This window comes from Branchiostoma lanceolatum, chromosome 15 (genome assembly GCF_035083965.1).
Source record: "Branchiostoma lanceolatum isolate klBraLanc5 chromosome 15, klBraLanc5.hap2, whole genome shotgun sequence".
NCBI lineage: Eukaryota > Metazoa > Chordata > Leptocardii > Amphioxiformes > Branchiostomatidae > Branchiostoma > Branchiostoma lanceolatum.
This window is the reverse complement of record NC_089736.1, coordinates 18,061,940-18,089,243: the sequence shown is the minus strand read 5'-3', so window position 1 is coordinate 18,089,243 and position 27,304 is coordinate 18,061,940. Positions and strand designations below refer to the sequence as shown.

The window sequence follows — 27,304 nt, the reverse complement described above, 5'->3', positions numbered from 1 at the left end:
GTGTCTGGGGAGATAAATATAGTCTTCATTGATCATATTACTGTGTGGATGTACTAAAATAGAGGCACTTTACAAAATGCCTACCTACAAGTTGAAATTTGTAGTTAGAAACTTATATTGCAGATAAAGGTCTAATTATTATGGAAATTTGGCAGTAAAAAGGGAATGCTTTAAGTTAGTTATATTTCCCTCTCTATACCGTGTATAGGTATATATGGGGGAAATGTATTGTTTTTACTGGCGTGTTCTACTTTGAGTCTCTTTCAGTAAAAAAACACAAGTAGAATCTGAAGTACTGTAGATTCTACCTAGTACCCTAGACGTCTTGATAAGACGCATAGGGGTGGCACCCATCTCCATTTTTGTAGCCCTTGGGCCACACATCTCTGCAAGTCACTACAGCAGGGGGCTAGTCCACTGGTGTGTGTTTAACTTCCATACACTCTTTTTCCAAATGCTGAGTGCTAAGCAGAGAAAGCTGTACTCTCATCCCTGAAATAAACTTTTATTTTTTTTCGCCTCAAAATCCACCCGGTACATTCTTATTTTAGACGGTACGTTAAATTTTCTTTTTTTCAGAATCAGGCCATTAGGGATAAAACTTCTATCGCAGTGCTGGAAATGCCCGGCTCTTCTTCTTGTAAAGTTGTACCGTGCAAGCTTGGTGCAACTTTTTGCAAGCTTGCATGGTAGCGCCATGCGGAAGCTAGCTTTGAGTCTGGGAACTCTATTTTTCAACAATTTCTCGGAAGTAGAAAAAAATTCGGCCAAAGAAGTTCGAGCTCACACATACACACGCTATCACTATGGCTCTCCTATAAAAACGGTAAATTTTTGATTGAAACACAAAAATGGATGTCCAACCAAACAAATCAATAAGTTATTGATCCTTTTTACTCTTATGTACCCATATTCAACTTGTTTTGATGTGTCTGAAACGCAAAAATCAGTCCAAAAAATGGCAGCATTGGGATCGGCAAAACCATAACAAACATGGCGGCGTGATTCCAGCCAAACTCCCGCTAAATCTCGCGATGCCATGCGAGAGAATGACACAATGCCCCCTATCAACATTGCTAAACATTGCAGTTTAATAATTCCAGGATCGTTTTTCAACAAATATTTTATTTCTACGGGCAAAATGAAGTAATTACTTCACTGTTTTTGCTACATTATAGATTCTACTACTGTTTTAAAAAAAGGTGAAAAGTTTTTTTCTTCTATAACTGTCTGAGAGCTTTTGTGTCAACAACTGATCGTATTTTGCATGTTAATTGGAGTAGAGTAGATCTACATGTATTCAGCCAGGTAGGAAGGTCTCTTCCACTAGATTTATCAAATCGCATGTGAAATTTTTTCAACATGCAATGTTGCATTTAACCAAAAAAAAGACTGCAGTTTAACTAGACAGCCTTCTTGTTTTAGTTTGTATCAATGATTATACTTTCCAAACTACAAGTGTAGAAGGATTTTTGGGTTTTACTTGCTGTCCATTTATATCCCTTATTGCAAGGTCATAGATGCGCACATACACCGTGATAACACATTTTTAGTAGCATAGACATATAGCTTACATGTCAATTTTGAAATTTTCTGGGGGGGGGGTACTTTTATTCCATGGGGTACTTCTAATTGAGAGGTGAGAGTACATGTATGTACCATTTTTTAGAGTCTTTGGTATGACCCGGCCGGGGATCGAACTGACAAACTACCATGTGCAAGGCGAACACTCTACCTACTACTACTAGGCCATTGCACTGGTCAGGAGCAATACCTACATGTACCACGTGACTGTAGGGTGACAGCGCTATTAATGCAGAAACTTATATTTCCCTTACTGTATATGATACGGATGTCATATTGGAGTTAAAGGTAGCTTTAGGAAAGGTGAATACAACGTAATGCATGATATGCTTATTACAATGTCATTTGCATAATTTATGCAGAAACTTATATTTCCCTTTCAGTAAATGCTACAGATATCATATTTTGGAAGTGTAAATTTGTAGGTAGCTTTAGAAAAGGTGAAGATACACGATTGTTTATTATGCTAATGAGGACCTCATTTGCATAATTATGCAGAAACTTCATATTTCCCTCATGTTACAACTTACATGCTACATATGTCATATTGAAGGTGTAAGTAACAGGAAAGGTGAATACAATGGAAAGTGTGTTATGCTAAAATGTACTTTGTAACTTACAGTTACTATATTTTGGGTATTTCTATGTGGAACTGATACAAGGGCCATGAATAGACATCTTGATTTTTTAAAGTAGAATGTTCTGCTGCTGTACGTTCCTAACAAAGTTATCTGTGTGATCCAGATGTATCCAAGGGGCCGTCAACCAAGAAGAAGCAGGGTTTGTCATCAGAAGAGAGGGTGAGGTCCCCTGTCCGCGGCAGGTCGACAAGGTACGTCCTGCCTGTTCCTGGACACATGCTGTCATCTTTGATGTCCTGTTAGCGTATATCATCACAGAGGCCGGCACACAAGAAGGAAACAAATATCGGTTAACTGATTTGTGGTTTGTTTGGGTGCCTTTAGTTTAAATTTATGTGAGTGCAAGTGTAAGTATGTGTGGGTTCACTAACGTCAAGTTGGTTCGCACTTGTCTCTAAACTAACTATGTATACTCTCAAATAAACGCACCGGTACGTTTATTTTTTTTCATCTCAAAATTTGCTTTTGCTCGTAATTCGCTATTTTTCGGCCAAGCGGCATTGATTTTCCCGCCGCTTTTACGGCTTTGTGAAATTATCCTGGCGGTTACATATTGGTCGATATCACTATGACGCTACAAAGTAAACAGGAAAATAAGACGCCACACTGACATTTCAAAATACAATTTTCATATATTATTAAATAACAGTCTCTGTTTGCATGGTAAACCAAAACGCGCTGATCAAAAAACGTGTAGAGTAGACTGTAGAGTGCACAGGGAATAATTTCTGCCCACTATCGTCAGCGCGGCAGAAGAATAAGTTGTTTGCAGAAGACATGTTACACATAAAAACAACAATCATAACTTAACTTCCCTTGTGATATGTGATGTGTTCTGAGGCCACAAAATCCCTGAAACAGCAGAAATATACCGATATGATTCGGTAAACAACAGCTCGAAATCCCGAGACATGGCCGCCACTCTCTGCCACTATCGAATGGTGACAGTAAAAGTAGCAGCATTTTGCATAGCGCAGATACCAATCTTTAAAATGTTACCGTAAACCAGGGCTCTAGCCAGCGCCAGTTCTGCCGTAAATTTATGGAACTTTGCTGCGAGTTACAGAAAAAATTCAAAACTATATAATCCATAAACCTTGACGGACAAAAATCGTGAGTAAAGATATAGACAGGGCTTGGACCTTTGCAAAGATCTCCAGAAAAGTAGCAGAAGTTTGAGGCGAAGTCGATTCAGAACATTTCTGTCTCCCACTGGTGACAGGTGACAACCCAAGGTAGCTTTATAGCAGACAAACGGAGGTGCCGTGGTTGCCAGTGAGTTGGTGGGCCGAGGGAAAATCAGCGTCGTGCGCCCCCTCCCCACTACCACTGCCCCACCCAGTCGTATCAGGCTGACGTTTTTTGTATTTTGTTTTCCCCGGTTCACCGCCAGTTATAGCCACAAAAATAGCCTCCGAAAAACGCTGAAAAAATTGTTCAAGTTTCATGCCGAAAATCAAGCTGAAACCCTTCTGTATCTGTTCACTAACAGAGATTTTCTTCACTTAGCTTACTCTACCAGCACAATTTGCCAAAATGCAGGAAATAGCGTTTCAATGGGTAAAAAATCTCAAAATTCTCTATGTCGCGCTCCGGCGGAAAAATTATATGTCGGGAGGGCGTCGTTCGCCAAAACTCAAGCTGAAATCCTTCTGTATTTTTTTCACATATAGAGATGTCATTAAACTTAGATTTCTTTACCAGCAAAATTTGCCCCTCAGACTTCAGGAAATAGCGTTTCTGTGAGGATGCATCCCGGTGTGAGTGGATCAAACTTACAGTCTAGTCTTCTGCAGCTTAATTGTGCTGTGTAAAACTGGTATGATATGCTTGTTGTGTGTTCAGGTACAGCACCCAGCCTGTGAGCCTGGCAGACAGGCCTGCTGCCGTGCCACAGAGACTGTCCATCCGTGGAGAGGATGAAGTCATCACTGGCAGCTCAGGTACGCTTCTTATGTCCTTCACACTCTAACAAACTCCTGCGTAGGAAAGGGAAAGTTACTTGGCAGGTCGCTTCCTTCTGTTATAAATATAATAGTAATTAACATTGTCAGCACAGGGACCAAAATATAATTTGTAGGTTTTTCTATCCCACATTGTGAAGTTGATATAATGTTCTCCAGGATTTCTGTATGTACACTAAAGCCCTTGAAATCAACAGCATATTGCAATCAGTATGGTCTGCATGGTGTCTAATGGAAGTGCATTTTCATATTCGTGAAGAAAATGTTGTGTTTCCGGTTACGGTGCTAAAAAAAGTGGGGCAGTTGGTAGGGATTCTTTTTCTAAATAGTCTTTTTTTTTGATAAAGCAAAAATGCTCCAATGAAAACAGGACTGGTTAACATTGCTATACTGGAATGCATCATGACACTGGTATTTTCAACATGATATTGTATCTGTACAGATATTACTTGTACAAGCACAAGTATGCTGATAAAGTGAACACAGAAGTACAATGTTTACTACACATTCCTACATCAACTGTTCAAAGCCATAATCAGTATATGCAAGACTTGTAACATTGTTGAATTCTGTTAAAAATTTTCCTCCCTCAGTTGTCAAATCAAAAACATTTTATGTACCTTGCTAGCGATCAACCAAAAACAAAGGCTAGGGTTGGCAGGTTTTTGCTAGGGTCAGTCAGGTAACGGAAACACAACGTTTTTTTCTTAAGCCTTACAAATATGTAGCTCTGGGCTTTTATGTAGAAATTGCAGACCAAGTTGCAAAACTAGAGGCTCTTTTCCAAACCTGTTAATATACTCCATACAAAACCCTTTTTGTGGAAGCAGAAAGATAATGTTTATCATTTAATATGTTTATTTTCTGAAATTTTGGTGGGTAATTTTTACAGTTTGCCTATATGCAGCAGAAAAAAGCTACGCTGTAACATAAAGGGTGAGACAGCTTGGTGTTAGCTTGCTTTTGCATTGCAAGTACAATCATGTACTACTAGGAGCTTGTTTCTGTGCTGTGTGTAAGTTTTGTGACAGGTTGCCCACATTCTGGAAAAGGCATCACAACCTCTGTGAAAAAGAAACCGTCTGAAAATGTTTGGACGCCGTCTTAGAGCGTCTTGGTGCACTTAAGCCCATCCCAGTGCGTCCGTCCTGTCAGAATCGGCGGCAGACACGTTGCACGTGTTCAGGCCGTCCTGCCCGTTTGTTAGTTGGACGCCGGGGTGGCTGAAACGACCTCCCCTGACCGCTGGAAGCGTCACAAACAACGTCGGACAGTCTATAGAATAATTATTCACCCGATGCTTAAGCCTGTCGTCATTTCCCCAAGCGGCCATGAAAATAATAACCATGACCGGACGCCGTCAGAAATGGTGTCTCGAAATGGAGCAAACATGCACACAGCAGCCCGGATTAGCACCCTACCGCGTTGCAAACGCCATTTGCGCCCGTCCCTAGCGTCGTTCGGCGCCCGTCCCTAGCATCTCCTGGCGGCGTTAGCAACCTGGTGGGGGGCCCGCACGGACGTTGTCCAAGACATCCGGGACTTTTTCTCGGACACTCAACGATGCGTCAAATGAGCCAATCTAGACGCGTCCGACCGTTTCCAGGCCTTTCAGGCCGTCAAGATGGTCATCAGGAGTTTTACAACCCGTCCAAGGCCGTCTGTCGCCATAATTCAGGACGCATTGGAGATCAGTGGACGCCTGTCAAAGACGGCGGCCGGCCGTTAAGGACGGTTTCATTTTCATAGAGGAAAGCTTTTCTATGGAGGTATAACAAATTGCTTTGCTATGAATATGACTGATGTTTCTATATCTGTGTTGATAGGTATTTGGAGGGCTGTTACATTAGTGTTATTCCACAGGTTGTGGTTACAACCTGACTAGCTGTAGGATAGAACAGTTAATGCCTGCTAACACATCTAAATGTTTCTTGAATCAAGACTTATAGTACTGTACTAACCAAGCTGCCTGCTTCCTTTGACTTGTAACATTCATATTTTTACAGTTACTCGGCTGAGAGAGTTGTTCAATTATTCAACGTATAGGAAAACAAATTTACAACCTCTCCCAAATACCTCCAGCGGTGAGGATGTCACCAACCAAGACACATCCCCACCAGACTGCACCAATGTTGGCAATACAGCAGAGAAACAACAGCGAGTACCCACACAAAAACTTGTCTTCCGCAAGACAGGAAGGAAATGGGGCTCCTTACGAGTTAAAGGAACACCTAAAATCGAGTTTGAAGAGGACTCGTCCCCGTTTACACGCAGCTATTCTTTCAGGGGAAAGGATTTGAAGGATGAAGGATTAGAAGACATAACAGGCATCGGTACGCTCCATACCATGGTGGCAGCACAACATGCATCCTCTCCCCCTGTTGTCTTCTCCATTCTCATTTATTTCAATCTTTTTTGTTTCCTCTACACATTCTAGGTGACTGTACTGACAGCTGCTAACCGTCACTTTCTGTTTTAGTTGTCCATACACTCAGATGTCCTCAACTCATACTGCTATATGTATACCATATTCATCAGCAAACAGCAACCAGTATTGTAGCCTGGGATACTTTAGATTGAGTTTATAGAAGGGCTCTAGCCAGCGCCAGTTTTCTTCATGTGACAGAAAAAAATTAAGACCAATCTGTCAACCAAGATGAACAAAAATCGTGGATGAAGATATAGACAGAGCTTTGAATTTTGTAAAGATATCCAGAAATAAGCGGAAAACAACAGCTCTAAATCCGGAAGTTTGCCGCAATGCCAATTTAGGCCATTTTTAACGCCTGACGGCGACCGGCGATGACCCTTGCTAGACAAACAGGCGCTGTGGTTTGCCAGTGAGTTGGTATGCAATGGGAAAATCAGTGTCAGGTGCCCCCTCCCCACTACAGTTCTGACCGTCACATCATGCTGATGTTTTTGCGTTTGTTTTTCCCTTGTTCACCGTCAGTTATTGCCACCAAAGAAGCCCCAAAATTCTGAAATACTGCTGTAGTTCTCAGGCTTTCGGTATTTTTTTTGTAAAGGATGTTAAAGTTTCAAGCTGAGTTTCACACACTTTCTGTCTGCAAAAAATGGTAAAGACACATCAGATATCCGGGTACCAGTAACAGCGCCCGTTGACGCCGTGTCACAGAGGATGACATGCGAGTCATGCATATTTTATTTTTGCTGACTTTGTGTGTACAGTACATGTATTTGTCCTAGGTAGATATGTATATAGTTTTGTTTTGCCAAATTCTCTTTTCTTTGCCGATTGTACTACATTGTACAACCAAGGCCCAAAATATCAAGCTAAAACCCTTGTGCAATTTTCAACCAAAATAGATTTAACCAAGCTTAGTCTACCAGCAAAATTGACCCTTAAATGCACTGGTGATGTCATTTCAGAGGGTCAAGATTTAAACCACTTCTGGAGGAGCAATGCCCCCGGACGCCCCGAGGATTTTGGTTTACGAAAAAAAATTGAAGGCTGGCTAGAGCCCTGATTTATAGATTGTTTTGCATCATGATTCTGGGATGATTTTAAGGTAACTTATTAGCATATGATCCATGAACTCCCGCTTCCTTAGCCAACGACTTTTCACATTACACATTGTACCGACAGTCACAGGCCCCATCATGGTGCCACCTTTTTTCCTCTATAGACATACAAAAAATAGTGTCACGGGCAATGTTGTAGCCTATAATATTCGCATGACAGTTAGACTGTTGTCTGTCTAAAGCAGGCCTAATTTTGCAACAAAAGTCCTTAGGACACAATCCTCCGTGAAGTAATTACTAAGTATGGTGTTTGTGGCATGGCTAAGATGTTTGATACCTTCTTAACTACTGACATGCCAAATTTCAGACAAATCTTGATTTACAATTACATGTGTAGGTGTGAAGACACAGACCCGGACAGAAACAAATTGTTCAAGTATGAAAGTCTAATCTTAGCAAAGAAGGATATTACAGCATTTGCTAATGAATTATGTAAATGTGGCCTTAATTTTCATTACTTATATCTTAGGCCCTGTTTATGATGCAAAAATCAGAACAGTTTGAACCGTTTCCGCAGAATAAATTGAATGAACATGCATCATGAACGCTCCAAAACAGTTTTGTTTCGTTTTCTTCTGAACCTCCTCCCGAGGTAGTCTGCAACAGTTCAGAATAAAACGGTTTCAGCCACTTTCAGGGAATTGTCATCATGAATGCAAAAGTGGCGTGAAACTGTTTTACCTTCTAGTTGTCATACCTCCGGGCATGTATCTAGTTTCACATGTATAGAAAGCCTAATAGCTATAAGGTGCCCTGATATATTAACCAGTCTGCATGTAATCAACCCTGACACTATGGATTAAAGTACCAAAGATCATAATTAGTTAGATATTAGATTTATGGCACATACATTCCACATGAATGTGAATACTTTATGATATTGTTCAAATTACTGATTTTCCTTCTTATTGAAAACAAACCACTTCAAGGTAATACAGTCATTGCATGTCACGCCTACAAGTACGTAGTCTGTATACTTACAAAAAAATGTCATATATGGCTTGTAATTCCACTCAAAATCTTCACTAATAATGATATAAAGGATATCAGCCAGACACACGGGGCACTTGTTTGCTGAATGGAATCAGTGCTACAGGTACTAGTTGCCTTTCCTGTCCTTTTCTTCATCTTCTGGATGAATACCAGATGATCATAGCTTAAGTTAAAGGTTTTAAAATACTATATCTTGAGGTGGACCATTCTGGCCATCATTCAGTAACATTTTCTAGCTACAATATCTCAACCAGGGTATTTTCCAGCTTTCTGTCCCACTCATTGTTAGGGAGCCCATATCTTGTTAATTTTTGTGCTAACATCATTTTAATCTAAGTTCATATTTTATCAATTTTATGCCATTAAGTTCAGATTTTTGGGCCGGATGGGGTGAAGTTTTTGTCTGTCCCAACAACAACTGTCCTGGGACGGAGGGGTGGGTGCTGGAGACAGCCCTGATCTCAAATATGTCAATCATTTGAAGACACATTTAGTACTGTGTCTAGTAACGTGGCCGATTATCGTCCAATTCATTCAAAACGTATTTATCTTAAAACGGCACGGACAGAGCCAAATGTTAAACCTATGGGCAGAAATATCAGCTCTTCTAAAAAGAAAAATGCATGGTCTGTATGTTTTTCTCCGCCCATTTAAGGTATATGATGAAGAATTGTGCTAGGGTTACCCATTATCGTCCACTTCAGTCTTTTCCCTTCTAGTGCTATGCTTGAAGAACATATACCAGAAAAAAATGACAGTTATGTCCAAAGTAGTCTACAGGCAAATGATAGTTAAGTCACTATGTTTGTCCCACGCTTGCTTGACGCGATGGAAGAAAACAATGTTGTACAGAGAATTTCACCGACATGAGCAATGTGGTGTTCACGTGATAAACGCATGGCCATGATGTTATGCCGTTCAAAAACGTACCATCGTAGCGGGGTCGCAAGGTTGTATCAAACCTACCTAAAACTGGCAAGAGTTTCAAACCTTGAATCACCATGGATAGTCTGAATATCAAAGAAAGGTTTAACGTCAGCTACTTTTAAAAGATACTTGCTATCGTGTAAGATGAAGTACGCGGTGTCGAATTACATATGAAATACGTCATGGCATGGCGCTTCCGTGCAACTTGCTGTTACTGGTTCAGGAGTTTATTCTCTTATGTCGCTGTTTCATTGTTTGTATAAAAGAGAGAGATGGCTAAGGATCATACTCATGACGTTCTTTATTTTTTATGAGAACTGACTGGCATAACACGCCTCGACATGTGGACATGACCCAAACTGGACGATAACTGGTAGCGCACGATAATTGGTCATGATTGTTATGTTACATCATATCTTTATCTGCGACTGATACTTGTTCTTTTTATAAGCCACAAAAACCTTGTTACAATCATTTTTGATTTTCTTTGGACTGCAACAACACAATACATGTAGAGCACAGGTAGCAAATTGCTGGTATGGTGCACCACACACTTACATGTAACATGGTACAAAACAGTCTGTACTACCTTTGAAACACCTTGATACTTGAAAATGCACCAATTCATGCTTAGAGACATGTAGTCTATGTGTGACTCAGCAGAAGCAAGTATTAAAAAGCTTAAACACAAATAGTAAGTCTGCCTAACCTTGCAGTTGACACTTTCTGTGTTCTTGTAAGCTATACTTGATAAAGAAACAGTTTTGTCATTGTGGCAGCAATATTGTTTCTACTTGTTGTTTGCAAACTTGGTGTAGTTACACTTGTTTGTACCATTGTCTGTCCTGTTTCTTAGATTGTTTAATAGCTCCTGTAGTTCTTCTAGTTGTAGCAGTTCATCTTTTGTAGTGTTATAGGGGTTCTCTTTCAGATGGTGAAAGGTGTTGGTGGATAACTAATGCTTTACTTTCCAGAAGGTTCTTTCCCTACATGATGAGTTGTTTAAAGTTCATTCTTGTGTAAATAAGTATATGTAGTACATTGCTCCATTCATCTTCACACCTCTACATTAGAATGTTAATTGGGTGCTTCTCCACTGTGACACCTGCCACATATTCCATATTTCCTTTTAGTGTCCAGAATTCGCCAGTTATTTGGGGATTCCAAAGATGAGACAGAACAACCAGCCCTAGTCAAACCAGCAGGAGCACATGATAGGCACGCCTCCTCCAGCCCCGAGGTACAAGGGGAGTCAGAATTTCAGGGCGTGAAGTCAGCATCCTCTCCAGTCCAGCACAGCCTCCACACCCCAGCCACAACTAAGCCAGTTGCTCCCACCGTCACCTCAAGGATGGCAACTTCTGACATAGAGCCACACCAACAGAACAACAAGATGAAAGAAGAAAAGGAAAACGACGTCGAGAGGGCTGAGAGGATAGCCAAGTACAAAGCCCAACGGAGAAGGGAGTTGGCACAGAAGTATGACTTCCTGAATAAAAGTGTAGCAGGAGATGCCCAGGCACATCGAGCACGATTTGGAAAGAACAGAAACTTCACCATCGGTTCTTCACCCGAGAGTGCCCTCAGCATTGCTGCAGCTCGATCAGAGGTATACATGTTTGTTTTTGTTGTTGCTGTTGTTGTTTTTCTCACATTTTTATTCAAAATATGCATAAGTACATAACAATAACATTTACACTACACATATACAATTCCACAGATATACACAGTTACATATTGTTACAGGGGTCATTTCCTTTGCATGGCTTTTTGGCTAGGGTGTGCTCCTTAGGACTTTTTTGACGGGTGAGGGGTGTTTCATCTACCATATTGGTAGATAACTGGAATTTCATACTTGTGGCTATGGTTGAATATGGTTGAATATGATTATGCAAATGAGGGCCTAATTCACATGATATCTATTTCATGGAGATATGAAGTCTTGTTTACTTCAGCGGTCAGGTGTGTGTGTGTCTGTGTGTGTGTGTGTCTGTGTGTGTGTAATTAAATAAAGGCTGTTACACCTTTTTGTTTTTCTGACACACTGGGTAACCCACTTGCACTAGTGCAAACTGCACATGCAGTACTGTTGGTATTTCTAACCCTGTTAAGTCTTTGGAAATCTTAATAATTGAAAGCAATGTTTACTGACATTGTAAAATGGTCAACAAAGAAAATGGGGCAGCCTACCATGTATATACATTTTTTGTACATATATTAGTACATAGATATCAGGGCAGAGGGCACATTGCTGTTAAACTTCCAGTAAATATACAATGTAGTACATGTACACTGAAAAATGCTAATTGGGACCGGGTTTTTAGCCAATGCCCACAAACGCCCACTCTGGCAAAGTCCGTGCTGAATGAATCTCAGTTTTTTTGCTCGGAATATGTTCAGGTTGTGCTCCCATTAATTGATCCTGAGTTTCAAGTCAATCCATCGATCCGAACTTAAATAAAGCGAACTAGTACTTGACAATTCTTACCTGGCTTTTTAGTGTATGCCCAGCAAAAATGGCTTTTTAGCGAATGCCCAATATATCAGCCAAAATATCGGCCATCGTGACACGGGCGCTAAATCTAACACCCTAAACATCTTCAACAAGTTGTCCCCTGAATGTGAACTCAGTTTCCGTGCTGTACACGCCTGTAAAGTCACTTTTGTTTTACAAAATACACTGCGCTGGAAATCCTCGGCCTTGGACCAGTCACGTGACCAGAATCTGCCATATTGGAATGTTTATCTTTGGATCGATGGATTGACTTGAAACTCAGGATTAATTAATGGGAGCACATACTGAACATATTCTGAGCAAAAAATACCTCAAATTCGCCAGAGTGGGTGTTTGTGGGCATTCACTAAAAAGCCGGTGCCGTAATAGTTCTGTTTCCAACCTTTCATTTTGTAAACTTCTTTGGTTATCTTAACATGTATTTGAAAGTGGTCAGATACTTCTCCACCTTCAGAATGATTCCTAGGAGTCTTTTAATAGTGCTGCCATGTTCCTTTTAGGCAGAGAGCCGGGTGGGGCAGCATCCTATGGGGCTGAGCCCACGCCTGGTGAGGAGAGGTTCCCATGACAGGTGGGTCGCCAGCTACAAGTATGTGTACCTACAGTTGCATGCAAAATTATTCAAACCCCCTTGCAATTTGGACATTTTGGCAAAATGAGGAACAACTGAGGAATATTACTAAATCATAAAGATGGTAAAAAGATAGTTTATTACCTTCGCCAAGAAGGTCAAGAGCATAACTCTAGAAACCTTTCATGGATCGTCGTGAATTTTGGTAGGTTAGTAGTGGTTGTGAGAACAAAGGTCAAGTTTGAATATGGTTCACCTGGTTTTTTTCTACAGTGCTTCAGTAGACTTTGTATGTTTGTGTGATTTTATGATTGCATGATATTAAGTAGATGGGTAGGTTTCTTGAAGGGAAAGGTCAAGTTCGATGATGGGTCTCCTAGCAGGTACCAAAGGTACTGCAGGGTAGCTTCATAGTTTGAGGTCAAATTTTCTTCAAGTGCTATGGTCATGAATTTTGTGTGGTAGATAGTTCATGCCACATGAAGTAAGTTGTGTTTAGGCCCCCTAGGCTTGTTTGAAACTGCAGTGGGTGTTTTTGATTTATTACCTTCGCCGAGAAGGTTATGCAGAGAGTAGCGTTTGTCTGTTTGTCTGTTTGTTTGTTTATAGTGGCACAGGATAACTCGAGAATGCCTTGATGGATTGTCTTGATATTTGGTATGTTGGTAGGTTTTGATGAGACCTAAAAACGATGAGATTTTGGGCCCCCTAGCGGCTTCTTACGGTACTGCAGCGGAACTTCCTGTTTTGATATCTCGTGTTCTGGACATGCTATGGAACTTATTTTTGAGTGGTAGATAGATCTTTGGACAGAGAGTAAGTGGTGTGGGTTTGGGCCCCCTAGCGGCTTTTTTGGAACTGCAGGAGCAGGTTTTGCGTCTGACTTTGAAAGGGAATAACTCAAGAAGGGCTTGATGGATGGTTATGATTTTTGGTAAGTAGATAGCTTGAGTGATGATGTACATGATTAGGTACTTATTATGCAAATCAGTATCTAATTTGCATAATTAATGAGGAAAGTTTATACATCCGCCAAATTCCATGATAGGACTCTGAAACATGTGACATATGTAACTGAGGAAGAGAGAAATATTAATTGATATGAACTATGCAAATGAAGACCTCATTTGCATAATTAATGAGAAAATACTATAACATGATGGCCTTGATGGATGGTCATGATTTTTGGTATGTGGATAGCTTTTGTGATGCTTAGTATGATTGGACGATAATTATGCAAATCAGATTCTAATTTGCATAATTAATTAAGCAACTTTAAAAATCCGCTTTGTTCCATGATATGACAATTCAAATTGTAACTGAGGAAGAGAGGACTGTTGATAGATAGAAAATATGCAAATGTGGGCCTTATTTGCATACTTAATGAGTAATTTCTATTATTCCACACTGGCAAAAGACGGCAATTTCATACATTTAATCCTTTTTTGTGGCATCGGGACGTTATGTGAATGTGAACATCGTTGAATCAAATTATGCTAATAAGGGCCTCATTTGCATAATTGATGATAAATTTGTTCAGCTCATACTTTGGACATGTTATATTTTAAGACAATCAACTGGTATGATTTATGATTGATGAGAAACACTCCTAATACGTCAGTCATAAAGGTTAAAATCATTTGGCGAAGGTATGAGGTCGTGGAACTCTAGTTTGTTTTGACCTTTGGACATGAATATTACTAGAAATGGGGTCAACAGATCATCTTGATTTATGGTATGTACATGTACTTAGTAGATAGCTTGATTGATGCTTTACATTATCGAATAATGCTTATGCAAATCAGGAGCTAATTTGCTAACAGGCAAGTAAAAGAACGTATACTATTCTAATTCTTAGTTACTAAAGATCATGCAGCTGTTATGCATGCAGCCAATACAGTGGGAACCCGGTCACAGATATACGCACCCTGATTTACACGTGTATCGGCTGGTTGTCAAAAACCGGGCGCTGATGCCCACCGACAAGGATATGCTATGCAGCGCCTACCGCATCAACATTGACTGAAAACATTACGCTCTCACCGCAACTACGCCTACCCCCTCCTCAAACAACTCTACTCGGTGGATACAGCTTTCAACAAAGAAGCCATGACAGCCTTTTTATTTGACCCGCTCTGAAAGGGTTTTGGAGCCTCAAAATCTAAACCGAAGTTGGTGGAATTATTGCCAACCTAGTGGTGGCTGCCATTTTTGGTCCGTCAAGCTCTGTTTTTGAAGGAGGTGTTCGAAACAGAAAAGGGGGCATGGCTTTGGGATCGGTCTATTGATTATAAAGCTAAAATAGCCTTATTTGTTAAGGTCATGCTTTGGACAATTTCTGTTATTTGGGTGGAGAAAATGATCACCAGATATAGTTTATAGTCCAAAAGAAACACTCATAATCAGTGTTTTCGCCAGACTGATGTCCGTAGGCCGTCCAAGGAGGGCCGAAGGGGGGTCGGGGGGTATGCTCCCCCGGAAAATATTTAAACCATTTTAAACGCTATTTCACGCATTCTGAGTGGCAAATAATTGTTGAGTAAAAGTAAGTTTAATGCGTCCACATCAGCGCCTAAATAGCGCTAGCAGAATTTTCCCACCACGAATATACGACTTCATTTTTTTCTATGCCGCAGAAACTGCATTCAGAAGAGGCTTGGCTAAATTTTGATTGATATCGTTATGAAGGCTGCAAAAAATTGCTTTAAACGTTCCAAGACGCGGTTTATTTTGTGCAGCTTACGTCGCAACCTGCGAAATCTCTGAGAAACTCCCGCCATATTGTTCACGTGAAACGCATTTACTTTCTTTAGATCAACCAATCAGAGCACAGGTTATCTGAGCTGAGCCAATCAGAGCTCAGAACATGCGGGCTTGTTACATATTCATGAGTATTCAAGCCTGATGGCGCCCGAGGCCCGGCTCGTGGACTGAAATAACAGCAGTAGAAATACGTTTCTTTCTCAAGTTTATCTTTTTATATCCTGGTAGAAATGGAACTGTTCAATGGCTGATCCTTCGATACAAATTCTTATGAGGACTGGTTTTCGGCTTTAAATTGTGCTCTGTCTGCGTTTGCAGGACACTAATTTTTAATGTAACATTGCACAATGTAGAAAAAATATGACAGAATGACGCTTGTATAAACTTCCAAAGACCGACTTGAATCTTGAAAAACAAGTTTTTAATGAGATCAACATATGCGAGAGATGCCGAAATCAATTGTTTTCAAGCATAACAATACCAAACAAAAACAAGGGAATGTTATTTTCTGACGTTGGACGGTGTCCTTACGCCCACAGCTTCAGTGGAGAACACAAAATGCCGGTCTGAATTTTTCATTTATTTACCGACTTCTCGGCAAATTGTGTATCAGAATTTTTCAGAGTGGACGGCTTCTGTGTGTGTTCAGGCCGTTCCAAGCTAAATGAGGCCGTCATTTGACGGGAAGACGGCCCTCTGGCGGAAACACTGCTCATAATACGTCAGCCATAAAGGTTAAGACCATGTAGCAAAGGTGTGAGGTCATGGAACTCTAGTTTCAACATCAAGTTTAATTATATTTCATATATTGACAAAGTACAAACGCCCATTTCTGGAGCTACATGTAATAGGATTTTAGTCCCACTTGAGGTAGGCCCAAGTACGGGAATTGGCGAGGTTCCCGTGCGGGAACTGCACCATACAGGTGGTAAAATTCCCGCACGGGAACCTCTCCACCTAGAAGCGCGGACGCCCGTGCGGGAATGTCACCACTTGGGACCGACATCGCCCGCACGGGTTTTCACTACTAAGTACCCACATTGCATACACGGGAATTTCACCAATCACGCCCGACATCGTCCGTACGGGACTTTCACCAGTCGTGGCCAACACCGTCCGTACGGGAATATCACTAGTCGTGGCCTACATTGTCCGTACGGGACTTTCACCAGTCGTGGCCAACGTCGCCCGCACGGGTTTTCACTACTCAATATCCAAATTGTCTCTATGTTTACTTGATGCTTGAGTTCAGAGGGCCAAAATGTGCTGAATACTATTTGCATCTGATACAAATGTTTCTCTTTTCTTTTGTACAGGCACGTCGATATCGATTGTCGGAGAAAAGCCAGCCCTGCCGTTAGATCTTAAATCATTAACGTCAGGGCTGTTGATTTGTTTTCGCCATGTTCTGTTCGTTCTGGTTTGTGTTCCGTTTTGACGTTACTTCCGTTTTGACGTTATTTTGTTTTCCGTTTTGACGTTACCTTGAGATCCGTTCTTATCCGGGATTTGCCGTTTATACCAGATCGAGTTGTGTTTTGATGTTTGAAGAACCAAGTACATAATTTTGAAGGATATGTACAAAATGCAACGACGTTGCACGCTCACAAACGAACCATTGTCATTTTTGTAATAATTTCTAATTCTCTACAAGAAGAAAGGTAAGTCACTGGTTGAGCTGCATGAAACAGCGGACCCACCTAGGACATACGGTAGGTTTGTAATCTAAAGAATAAAGTGAACTGTGGCTTCATTATGAAACAAAACTAAACATGTGACATGTCATGTGTTTTCAATGATAAAGTTTTTTAAAATCATCAGTCTGACAATATATATTTGTCAGGCTTCAAATCAGCTACGTAGACCCAGCCGTTTGACAACTTATTTTCTTACCGTCCACTATCGGTGATATACATGCTGCAATCTCAGATTGACAATCAGGAAGTTAAAGAATCGTTATGATGTTTTCAATTATGTAAGTAGATTAAATAAATGGCTAACAAACTTTAACAAGTAACGCTGATTTGCATTAAACGAACATCGGGTGAAAAGAGCACCCTGTCACCTTTACCTACAATCGCTAAGCAGAATTGTAGTAGACTGGTAGAATTCAAATGAAATGGATGAAATTTCAATCAAATGTGTCTATGGTTCAACTTGAACATACATCATGTTAGTATAAAAGGTAAGGTGCACATGTAGTGTTAGGTCAAACGAAATATTGCCTCTACAAATACGAGACTGATGATAAAATCTCTTCCGAAGAGGAAGTCAGTTAACTGTTTTCGGTATTCTTCCTCGTACACTTTTAAACTGCGCACCTGTGTATAAAAGGGAACATTACAAAGCAGTTAACAGTCTGTCACAAATATATCTTATGATACTCTATCCATGAAAAAAGAGGGATTTTGCAACTCTAGTACATGTACTTGTATTTCAAAAGGCTTTGTTATTCACCGAGTCCTATGGACGACACAACAGAAAATTTGACACACAATTGACTCAACAATACACGTTGTTTTAAAAACGGCCTTTGTTCTCCTCAGCGTTGTTAGCGTTTCCGGCTCGCATACTCATAATTGTTTATCCACACTGACGCTAGCCTCAATCTGCATTGTCTAAAATAACAGTTCTGTATCTGGAAAATTTAACGATAATAGATAAAGTTTGATCGAATAAGAATTGCCGTATGAAAGTTTGGCCCATTTAAAATGCCGTAGAAAAATCCTATTTCTATACGATCGTTGATTGCAAATTGCTAATTTTGTGCCGAAATCGTTTTCCACAGCTGAAAGCGGTCACAACCTTACAGGAATTTACATGTGTTTTTATTCGTGACAAAAGAGGGAAAACTAAAGGAAAACAGATTGGAGACCAGGGGTGGGTAAGAAAACGAAACAGTGTAGATTTAGCTAGCCGTGGTTGTTCACTTCTGATGAAGACGTTAGCTGTGAAAGTTCCTGTGGAAAAATGTGGCTTCCGAACTTCATTGGCAACGATAGCGCTAGTGAAATCTCGCAAAGCCGACCAAACATATCCGTTTGCTTTTTTTAATACGACTTCCGCCGGCGAAATATCTCCGTTATATGCAAACTCGAGAAGTGACTTGCCCTTCCTTCCCTATTTCACTCTAAATGAGAAATCACTATGTTTCAAATTCTAACGTTCATTATATTCGTAGGTCTGACAAGATATTCTTGAGAGCAACAGACTGATGTCAAGCCATAAAACAGCCAAAAATCGGGACCTGAAATTCAAAATGGCGAGGCGTCGCGTGACTACAAAGACAAGGGAAATAACAACATTCGTCTTTACACACAAATTCAAAACAACAACAACAAACTGGTGGTACGAGTTTCAATATTCAATTGCGTAGTGTCGACTTTGAGGGTGATAGTTTTGGAAATTCCAGTACTACGGTTTGACTCTGTGACTCAACACGCGTACGGTATCACAATATTGCTCAAATTCCCGTACGGACGATGTCGGACATGTGAGTGGTGATGTTTTAGCCTCCACCAGGCGTAGCGTTCGGCAAAAAGGGAATAATTTGTCAGTAGAATCGGTCCACGGTAAAGTTAATACTGCGCCCAGAAATAAAACTCTCTGTTGGCCAAGCTTCCCTGGCAAATATATTCTCCCTATAGCCTATACCCGGCGTAGTTAGTCTGGTAGATGTTGGTCACGACTGGTGAAATTCCCGTACGGACAATGTAGGCCACGATTGGTGAAATTCCCGAACGGACGATGTCGGTCGTGATTGGTGAAAGTCCCGTACGGACAATCTAGGCCACGACTGGTGATATTCCCGTACGGACGGTGTTGGCCACGACTGGTGAAAGTCCCGTACGGACAATGTAGGCCACGACTGGTGATATTCCCGTACGGACAATGTAGGCCACGACTGGTGATATTCCCGAACGGACAATGTAGGCCACGATCGTGCCTGGTGAAATTCCCGTACGGACGATGTCGGTCGTGATTGGTTAAATTCCCGAACGGACGATGTCGGTCGTGATTGGTGAAATTTCCGTACGGACGATGTCGGCCGTGATTGGTGAAATTCCCGAACGGACAATGTAGGCCACGGCTGGTGAAAGTCCCGTACGGACGATGTCGGCCGTAAGTGGTGAAATTCCCGTGTATGCAATGTGGGTACTTAGTAGTGAAAACCCGTGCGGGCGATGTCGGTCCCAAGTGGTGACATTCCCGCACGGGCGTCCGCGCTTCTAGGTGGAGAGGTTCCCGTGCGGGAATTTTACCACCTGTATGGTGCAGTTCCCGCACGGGAACCTCGCCAATTCCCGTACTTGGGCTTACCTCCCCACTTGCCAAGACAAGTTTGAATTTTGCTGTTGTATGACGCCAGCCTTGTTCAAAACTAATTTTTTTGGACATGTGTACATTTTCAGTGCCATCATGGCTGAAAGTGTGGCAAAGTTCAGTGCTGATGACCATCACTCCGGTCTGACACCGGCTGACTTGTCAGTTGACCCGAGCACTGCTCATCCAACTCCCTCCCCCAGATGTCTCAGAAGGTACACCTGTACACAATGTTGTGTCGTGATTAATTTTGCTTGTAGTAATTTCATATTATAGATCCTGTAATGACATTGATTATAAAACAATCTTAACTATACTTCTACATAAAGCCTTAGTCATGTTCCTAGTATAATAGGCCTGCAATACAAAATTTGACAAATTGTGTGGAAGTTGCTGACAAATCGTGCTTTGTGTGATCGCTAAGTCATTAAATGATCCGAGCTGTTTTGTTCTATATGTCACCCAAGATATGACATATTGCGTTGTTGGAACATGTCATAGTACCAGCTATGTTTCTGTGTTGTAGGTACAGGAGAAGTGAGACTTTACCTATGGAGAGAACAGACATTATGACCATGTTGTCCCCAGACAGTGAGGAGCCATCAAAAATAGCACCTGACCAACAGGTTACCAACTTCACAGAGAAGGACACAAGGTAATAAGGGGTGACGACAAGGTCAAAAAAACAGTCATCACATTATCTCTCAGTGTTCAATTAGCATGCTACTGTAATGATACAGTATACAGTTATTGTATTACTTACTATTCATTTCATACAAAGATCACACTTTCTACGTGTCAAATGTATATTTCATGGGAGTAATGTCCTGCCTGGTGCCTTGTTCACATTTTGTAAACGGGCCCCATTGGATAGTTTACAGGCTACTTTGTTTTCCCTTTTGGGTGGGGCCCAACGGACATGCAACTGCAGACCTATTGGATTTTAAGGCTCTTCTGGGCCTCCAGTTGATTTTAGCTTTGACTTACAATCAGCTTGGGTCCCAGTGAAAAAATTTGACCTGTAGTTGCCCAACCAGGCTGTGAGAACTAGCTGGCACCCTGTCGGACCCCAGAGGGGTCATTTCAAGACACTGGACATCTGACAGGTGCCTGTCAGACACCGACCAATGAACAGGACCCCTTCAGGGCAGCAAGGAGGAAAATTTCATTGTGACCACGACAGCCGATGTTTTTCTGAATTCAAGACCAGCCTGATCAATGAGGGCTTAGATGGGCCAAGGCAATTGTAACCAAGGCATTAGAACAAGCTACCTTGGTGGATGCCATCATCATGTGGATGTCGTGGTAAAAACATTTCCTGTTGAATGTATGAAAGGCCGGATCCGGATGGCGGTCCTGAAGACCAGACTGTAGCGCCTGTGCACGAGGTGACCTGTGCGGAACAGACTGAAGACCAAGACCAGAGTGAGAGTAGTGGTCTCTCCAAGGGGACTGAGGGAGCAGAATCACAGCCAAGAAGGGTTCATGCAGGTATGGTACACACACAGTAGTAGCAGTACTCCAACATAGTTACTGTAAATTCAGTTACGTTTGCGGCATCTAAATGCCTTGGTGAAACAGGCACAGTGAAAATCATTGGTTGTCGTATTTTTAAGTTCACAGATAAAATCATAGTAAGTGTCAAGTCTACCTTCGATCTGTGTTAGTGTGTAATTTTAACAGTTGATTTTTTTCTTAAATGATGACATGTTTGTATTTGTATTTATTCACAATGAGACAAGTCATTACAATAGCTGTAAATTGTCTCAGCCTGCGATGTTGTGAATATTCAATAAAGTTTTAAGTTACAGTGACTGTCGTAGCAACATCATGGAAATTCCTATAGATGTCTATATGCATGTTCAGTGAGTATACAATGGAGAAGTGACCACGAAATCTGTGAACTTTAGAATACTAAAAACTTCAACATTTGCTCTATGTTTTCATTTTAAGTCACAAGCATGCAGATTATTGTAATTCCGCATTCTCCAATATAGTAAGAGTTTGGACTTTTACACTGTCATACATGTATGTTGGTGACATAAACAATAATAGTGCAAGTCTAAGAACATTACCATAGTGGCTCATAAGTTTAACTCACAGTTAAAACATTGTGTCTCCTTTAGGGGACTTTTGTGACATGGAAGTAGCAGAGCGTAGAAGGCGGGACCGAGAGCGCAGAGAGTATCGACGAAGGCGGAAGGAAGAGAAAAGGAAGTCTAAACTCAACATGCCAGGCGAGGAAGGTCAGGATTATTGGTGTTACCTGCATTGACAAAATATGCAAAGGCTCTTTGCTGCTGACACATGTATTGTATGTCTGTCTCTCTCTCTCTCTCTCTCTCTCTCTGTTACATGTTATGTTTTAAGATGGTTTTGAAGCAAGTAAGCTGCAAAAAATCATACACCACAGGAAAATTAACCTAAGTCTAATACAGATGTGCTTTTGAAGGACTTTACCCAAAGCTTCTTTGCTTTTTTTTGTACAGATCAGTTTCCTGACTTGACCCGGACTGCAGCTGCCCCTGGAGATGTTTACACTGACGGGCAGCTATCTGCAGTTCCACAGGAGCTGTCAGGGGGCGACAGGGAAGCCTCTCCCAGCAGGATCTACGTGGACACTGCCGTGGTAGAGCCCAGAGACCGCATGAGTTCACAAACTGAAGACACTTCTGACTCGGACAAGAAGCAGACACAGAAAGGTGTGCAACTCACCAAGCAGCCTTCTTACCAGGAAGAGAGAGTCCAATCCAGTAGTACCCAGAAGAAAGCCCCAGAAGTCGGTGGAGAGACTCGAACTCAGGAAAAGCTAGATTTGATGCTAACAGAGCTGAAGGTAAAGAAGGGTCAACTCAAGGTCAAGGATGTAGACAAATTATCTGGTGTTCCTCGAGTTTCACGATTTCAAAATCTGTCTCCGAGAAAGGATGATTTAGCAGTTGACTCAACAACCGAATCTGAGTATGAAGGAGGACACATGTCAGACAATCACTCCAGCCGAGTGAAGAAGCTGTCTGATGATCCCAGACCCTCCAGGGCTGAAGCTTTGTTGAGGAGCAAAAGGCCTCTCCTGCCTTCCAAGGTGAAGCGACAGTTGGGAGGGGAGGAGAAACGTCTCGCCTTGCATATCGCCGGGAAAAGTTCAGATTCTTCTAGATCGGATACTTCCGATGTGGAGGGAAAGCACAGCAGCTTCCTAACATATATGAAGGCTGGGGCAGAAGAAATCAATGGTGACGCAGACGAAATGACTCCCACCCCAGTGACAGAGCTAAGGGTGGAGGAAGAGGCAAGTACAGTATCTGTAGAAAATGTAGAGACAAAGCCTAAAAAAGTCCAAGGTAGTGCAGAGAAGCTGGTGGAGCTGAAGGTAGTAGAGGAGCCATCGGCAGCAATTACACCAAGAGATATGAGTACCTTAGATGAAAAACTGGCAAAACTGAAGCAGAGATTGGAGCAAAGAACAAAACTACAGGTGGAAGAGGTCAAGCTCGCAAAGCCAGAGGGTCTGGGCATTAAGATTGAAGCTAAGATCAGTGAGAAATATCGCAAAGTTGAGAAGAAGGTAGATGCATTGGAGGAAAGTGACAGTTTGAAGATGGAAAATACAGTGTCGTCAAAGGATGGAGCAGTGGATGAGAAATCAGAAGGTGGAAGTGATGAAAAGGCAGTTTCAGGGGAAGAAACCACAACACGGCCAAGTGCACAAATCACAGAAGAAGAGCTAGCAGCTATCAGAGAAGTTGATTTAGCCATTGAAGAAGAACAACAGTATCCAGAAGAGGTAGCAAAACCCACAGAAGAAACCAGACAATCTTGGAAGGAACCAGTCAACACCGGGAAAGAAGTCATACATGCTGTAAAGGTGGTCCCACAACCTGCCACCACTTTGAAGGAAAAGGAACTGCATGCAAAAGATGTCTTTGAGGAAGCCAGAGAGATGATGAAACAAGAACTGAAGGTAGCAGAGGAAGAAGAGAAAGATTCAACTGTCGTGAAAGAGACTGAACAGTCTGCCATCTATTCCAGTATCCAACCTACAAGTAGGTCTGGGGACAGCAGTGAGTTTGACTCTACTTCTCAACCCACCAAGTTCCATGGAAAGCCACCCTTGTCTCTGGAATTGGACTTAGAAACAGAGCCCATGTCTGAGGTAGCCAGGCAGCCCCCCACCCCAGGATCCCCCCGTTTCTCTGTCATAGAATCTCTGAGGGAAAGTGCTCGCAAACTGGACGATAAGATCAAGAGTTTGAAGGAAGGAACAAAGAAACTAGAGGAAAAGATTGGGCACAAGAGACAGGATAAGATACAGAAGCTGGGGGAAAAGGTCTCCAAGTTTGAGGCTATTGCCAAGGGTGGACCTCCTGTAGGCAAGGATGGAAGAACAAGGATGAAAATGTCATCGAAGGAACGGCGTAAAGATGAACGTTTTCGCACACAGCCCATCACAGCAATGGAGAAATCCTCTGGGACTGCATCAGAAATGTGAGTAGATTTTCTGTCAGTTTGGTGAGGAGAATAGTCTATTCTATGATGCTGAATCTATTTTGTATTTTGATTGAAGCAAGGTTTTCTTCAGCATCTGTCATTTCAAAAGTATGTCTCTGTTCTGTCTTAAAAGTATAAAGTAAGTTCAAAACACACCAGGAGGAGAGCATGGGTTTTCTGGGGGGAAAATGTAGTGATCAGGGAACACCGGTACCCTAAATTGAAGTCAAAGGAATTTCTTTGAGTGTACTCTCTACAGCTCCAAATTTTTCTCAGCTTGATGAAGCAGTACAAGCTTTGTTGTCAAGGTGTAAGAAATCTCGGGGGCTGCAGGGTAATTTTGAAATTTAAAGCTCTGAAATGCTGACAAATTTTGGAATGCTTCTTACGTTTGTGGCACTGTTGATGATCTGATTGAAAGGTCATGAAGTTTTAGACTTAAACGTCAAGGAGAGCTGATGAAATTAGTTTCAATCTTAAGCATCAAAATTCCTGGGTTGGAAGGACAGACCCTAGGGGATAGCCCTTTAGTTTGGTATTCTGTTCTTTGATGCTCACCTCCATAGAGTTGACAATAGTTATTTCTATTAGAAAGAACAGTTTTCGGTATTATATGTACAGCAATCATTATATCTAATCTAAAGGGATACAGTTTTGTTCTTGCACCTCCTATTATCATTTTACAGGAAGAAATAAATGTTACTTTTCATCCAACACTGTAAAGAAATTGGGACTTACCCAAATTTTCTTTACAGTGTTGCATGAAAAGTTTAATCTTAGTTAATAATGAATTCTACCAACACAGATGAACTTTCATGCTAAATATTAGTTGTGTTGGTTTGTAAGATTTTTACATAATTCAAATATTTTTCATCAGGCCTATAGATACAAGAATCATAAACATGCTTAACAAGAGTTGCCCTTTGTTCATATCATTGAAAAACTGCAGTTTGAACACAGCTGCTAGAGGACCAAAATTTGAAAAGGTCTCATGCCTGTATTACTGCGAGTGTCCAGTCTAAAGTAGTCCGGTCTAAAAAATAATGGGCCCAAAAAGCGTGTGTTTATGTCGATCATAAATTCCCTTTTATCGACTCCACTTGCTATAAAAAGGATTTGAGATGAAAGCTTGTGTTTTACTGCCAGGATTAGGTAGGAAACTTTCGGCATCTGAGTGATTGTCAGACGCTTTTTCGTCCTGAGTGATACGGTCAGGCACTGGCGGCTGAAGAGGGCCTCTTGCGGATAGTTAATAAGTGCAGTCATTAATGCCATAAATATCGTGCACGGGGTCGGATTTTCGTGACATTTTTTTCAGTGCCTAACGAACAAGTGTGCTCATATTAGAAAGCAAAACATGTTTAAAAAACTTTCTTTATTGGATTTGTGGCCATAGAAAATTAAAAGTTACATATTTCTACATTAAAACAAATGGAATAGCCAAATTGCCGTAGGAGTGTTGGGCTGTAGGCAACAATTCTTCTTCTTCTTCTCTGGTACTGGCAAGCTCAATTTACATCAAACACCAGTCACCTGAAATTTAGAAAGTCACTTTCCAAATTTCAAGGCAGTCAGGTTGAAATCCCAATTTTTCAACTTCTTTATTCCTTGATGTACATCAAAGTTTTACATACCATTGGAAAGATCATGTTATCTTGAGTATCAGGTTCATTTTTTATGGTCACAACGTACAAATTTATCGAGATATTTGACTTTGAACATTGCTTATCCCGCAGTGTTCAGAATGAAAACTCGGGAATATTTGTGTTCCTGTCGGTATTGCGCAGTGTCCCCGAAGTGTACCTTCAAGTGTCCCCGCCGGGTTCACGGGTCACCCTGAATGCAAATGCCATACAATCAGCACCATGAGAATGACTGAATTAATCAGAATTCACACCTGGTTAGCTTGTGTAATTAGCACTTTTATGACAAATTCATGAAAAGAACTGCAACTGGCAGATACCGCCGGGTTGAACAGCAGGGCCGTCGGAACGAAATTAAACCCGTCCGACACCAAATGCATTTTCTTGATATTTTGGAGGGTCTTCTCTTCACATACTTAAGTTAGTTGAATAATCACAAGCGCATGGCATTGCTACAAGGAGAGGATCTGCTCCATTTTGACATGAACAAAATTATCTGAGTTTGGAAGGATAGAACCAAAGAATTTTACCAGGTCTCTTTTAACTTTAAAGGTCAATTGTCATAAAATTCAGATTTTCGGATGGTCTGGGTGAATTTTTTCTGTCCCGACAAGCAAAAATCTGTCCCGGGACAGAGAGACAGCTCCTGAAATCAGCCCTGAACTAGTCCAATGAATGTCAATTGTGTTGTTTTTCAACTACACAAGGCTGGTAATTAACCACTGGCTTCCCAGCAGGGCAGCTGATGACAATTTACACACAGTTTGTCACTTCACCATATTTCTGTGCATTTTTGCTGTTTATATTTTCTGTATAACATGACTGCTCAGTGCTCACAATTGTGAAAGATAATTTGAGTTTCTTCAAAGACAATTGCATCGAAAATGAGTCTTGGAGACCAAGGAGGTTCTGACCTCCTTGTGGATAACCAAGTATGGTACTGGAAAACCATAACCAAGTTATTCATTCCACAGGGGTCCAATTTATATCTCCTAAAACAATTTGAATGTTTTAAACTACCTTTAATCCAAGATCTCCATGAATTTTACTTATTAGGTTACATATGATCTTCTTGCTTTCATACCGATCAAACCGTGTGTCTTTTCTGGCCAAAACGCGCCTGCCAAAACACAATTACTCAAAACAAATGAATAATATCAGGTGTATTTGCAGCCAGTGCCACAGGCAGGTACCCAATAGATTAAAAATCATAAGACGTTTGAAACTTTCAGACCTTATGCTTATCCAAGGTCCTTTAAACATACATGTATATGCTTTTGATATTTGTCCATTAGCGATCACAGACCAAGGAGGTTTAATAATGCACAGACCAAGGAGGTTTAATC

General features: G+C 41.2%; 1 protein-coding gene across 8 annotated transcripts in view; it reads left to right on the top strand.

Moving 5' to 3' along the window:
• Positions 1–27,304, top strand: part of LOC136449264 (supervillin-like) — a 134,964-nt gene that overhangs the window by 48,798 nt on the left and 58,862 nt on the right. For 7 of the 8 annotated variants that reach the window (XM_066449220.1, XM_066449219.1, XM_066449221.1 and 4 more), the window contains 10 exons: positions 2,329–2,416; positions 4,071–4,168; positions 6,196–6,522; positions 10,789–11,264; positions 12,671–12,741; positions 19,917–20,042; positions 20,354–20,482; positions 21,164–21,318; positions 21,954–22,073; positions 22,317–24,312. In XM_066449220.1, coding sequence (XP_066305317.1) covers positions 2,329–2,416; positions 4,071–4,168; positions 6,196–6,522; positions 10,789–11,264; positions 12,671–12,741; positions 19,917–20,042; positions 20,354–20,482; positions 21,164–21,318; positions 21,954–22,073; positions 22,317–24,312 — 3,586 coding nt within the window. The remainder of the gene's footprint in view (positions 1–2,328; positions 2,417–4,070; positions 4,169–6,195; positions 6,523–10,788; positions 11,265–12,670; positions 12,742–19,916; positions 20,043–20,353; positions 20,483–21,163; positions 21,319–21,953; positions 22,074–22,316; positions 24,313–27,304) is intronic. The other variant, XM_066449222.1, reaches the window with a different exon arrangement.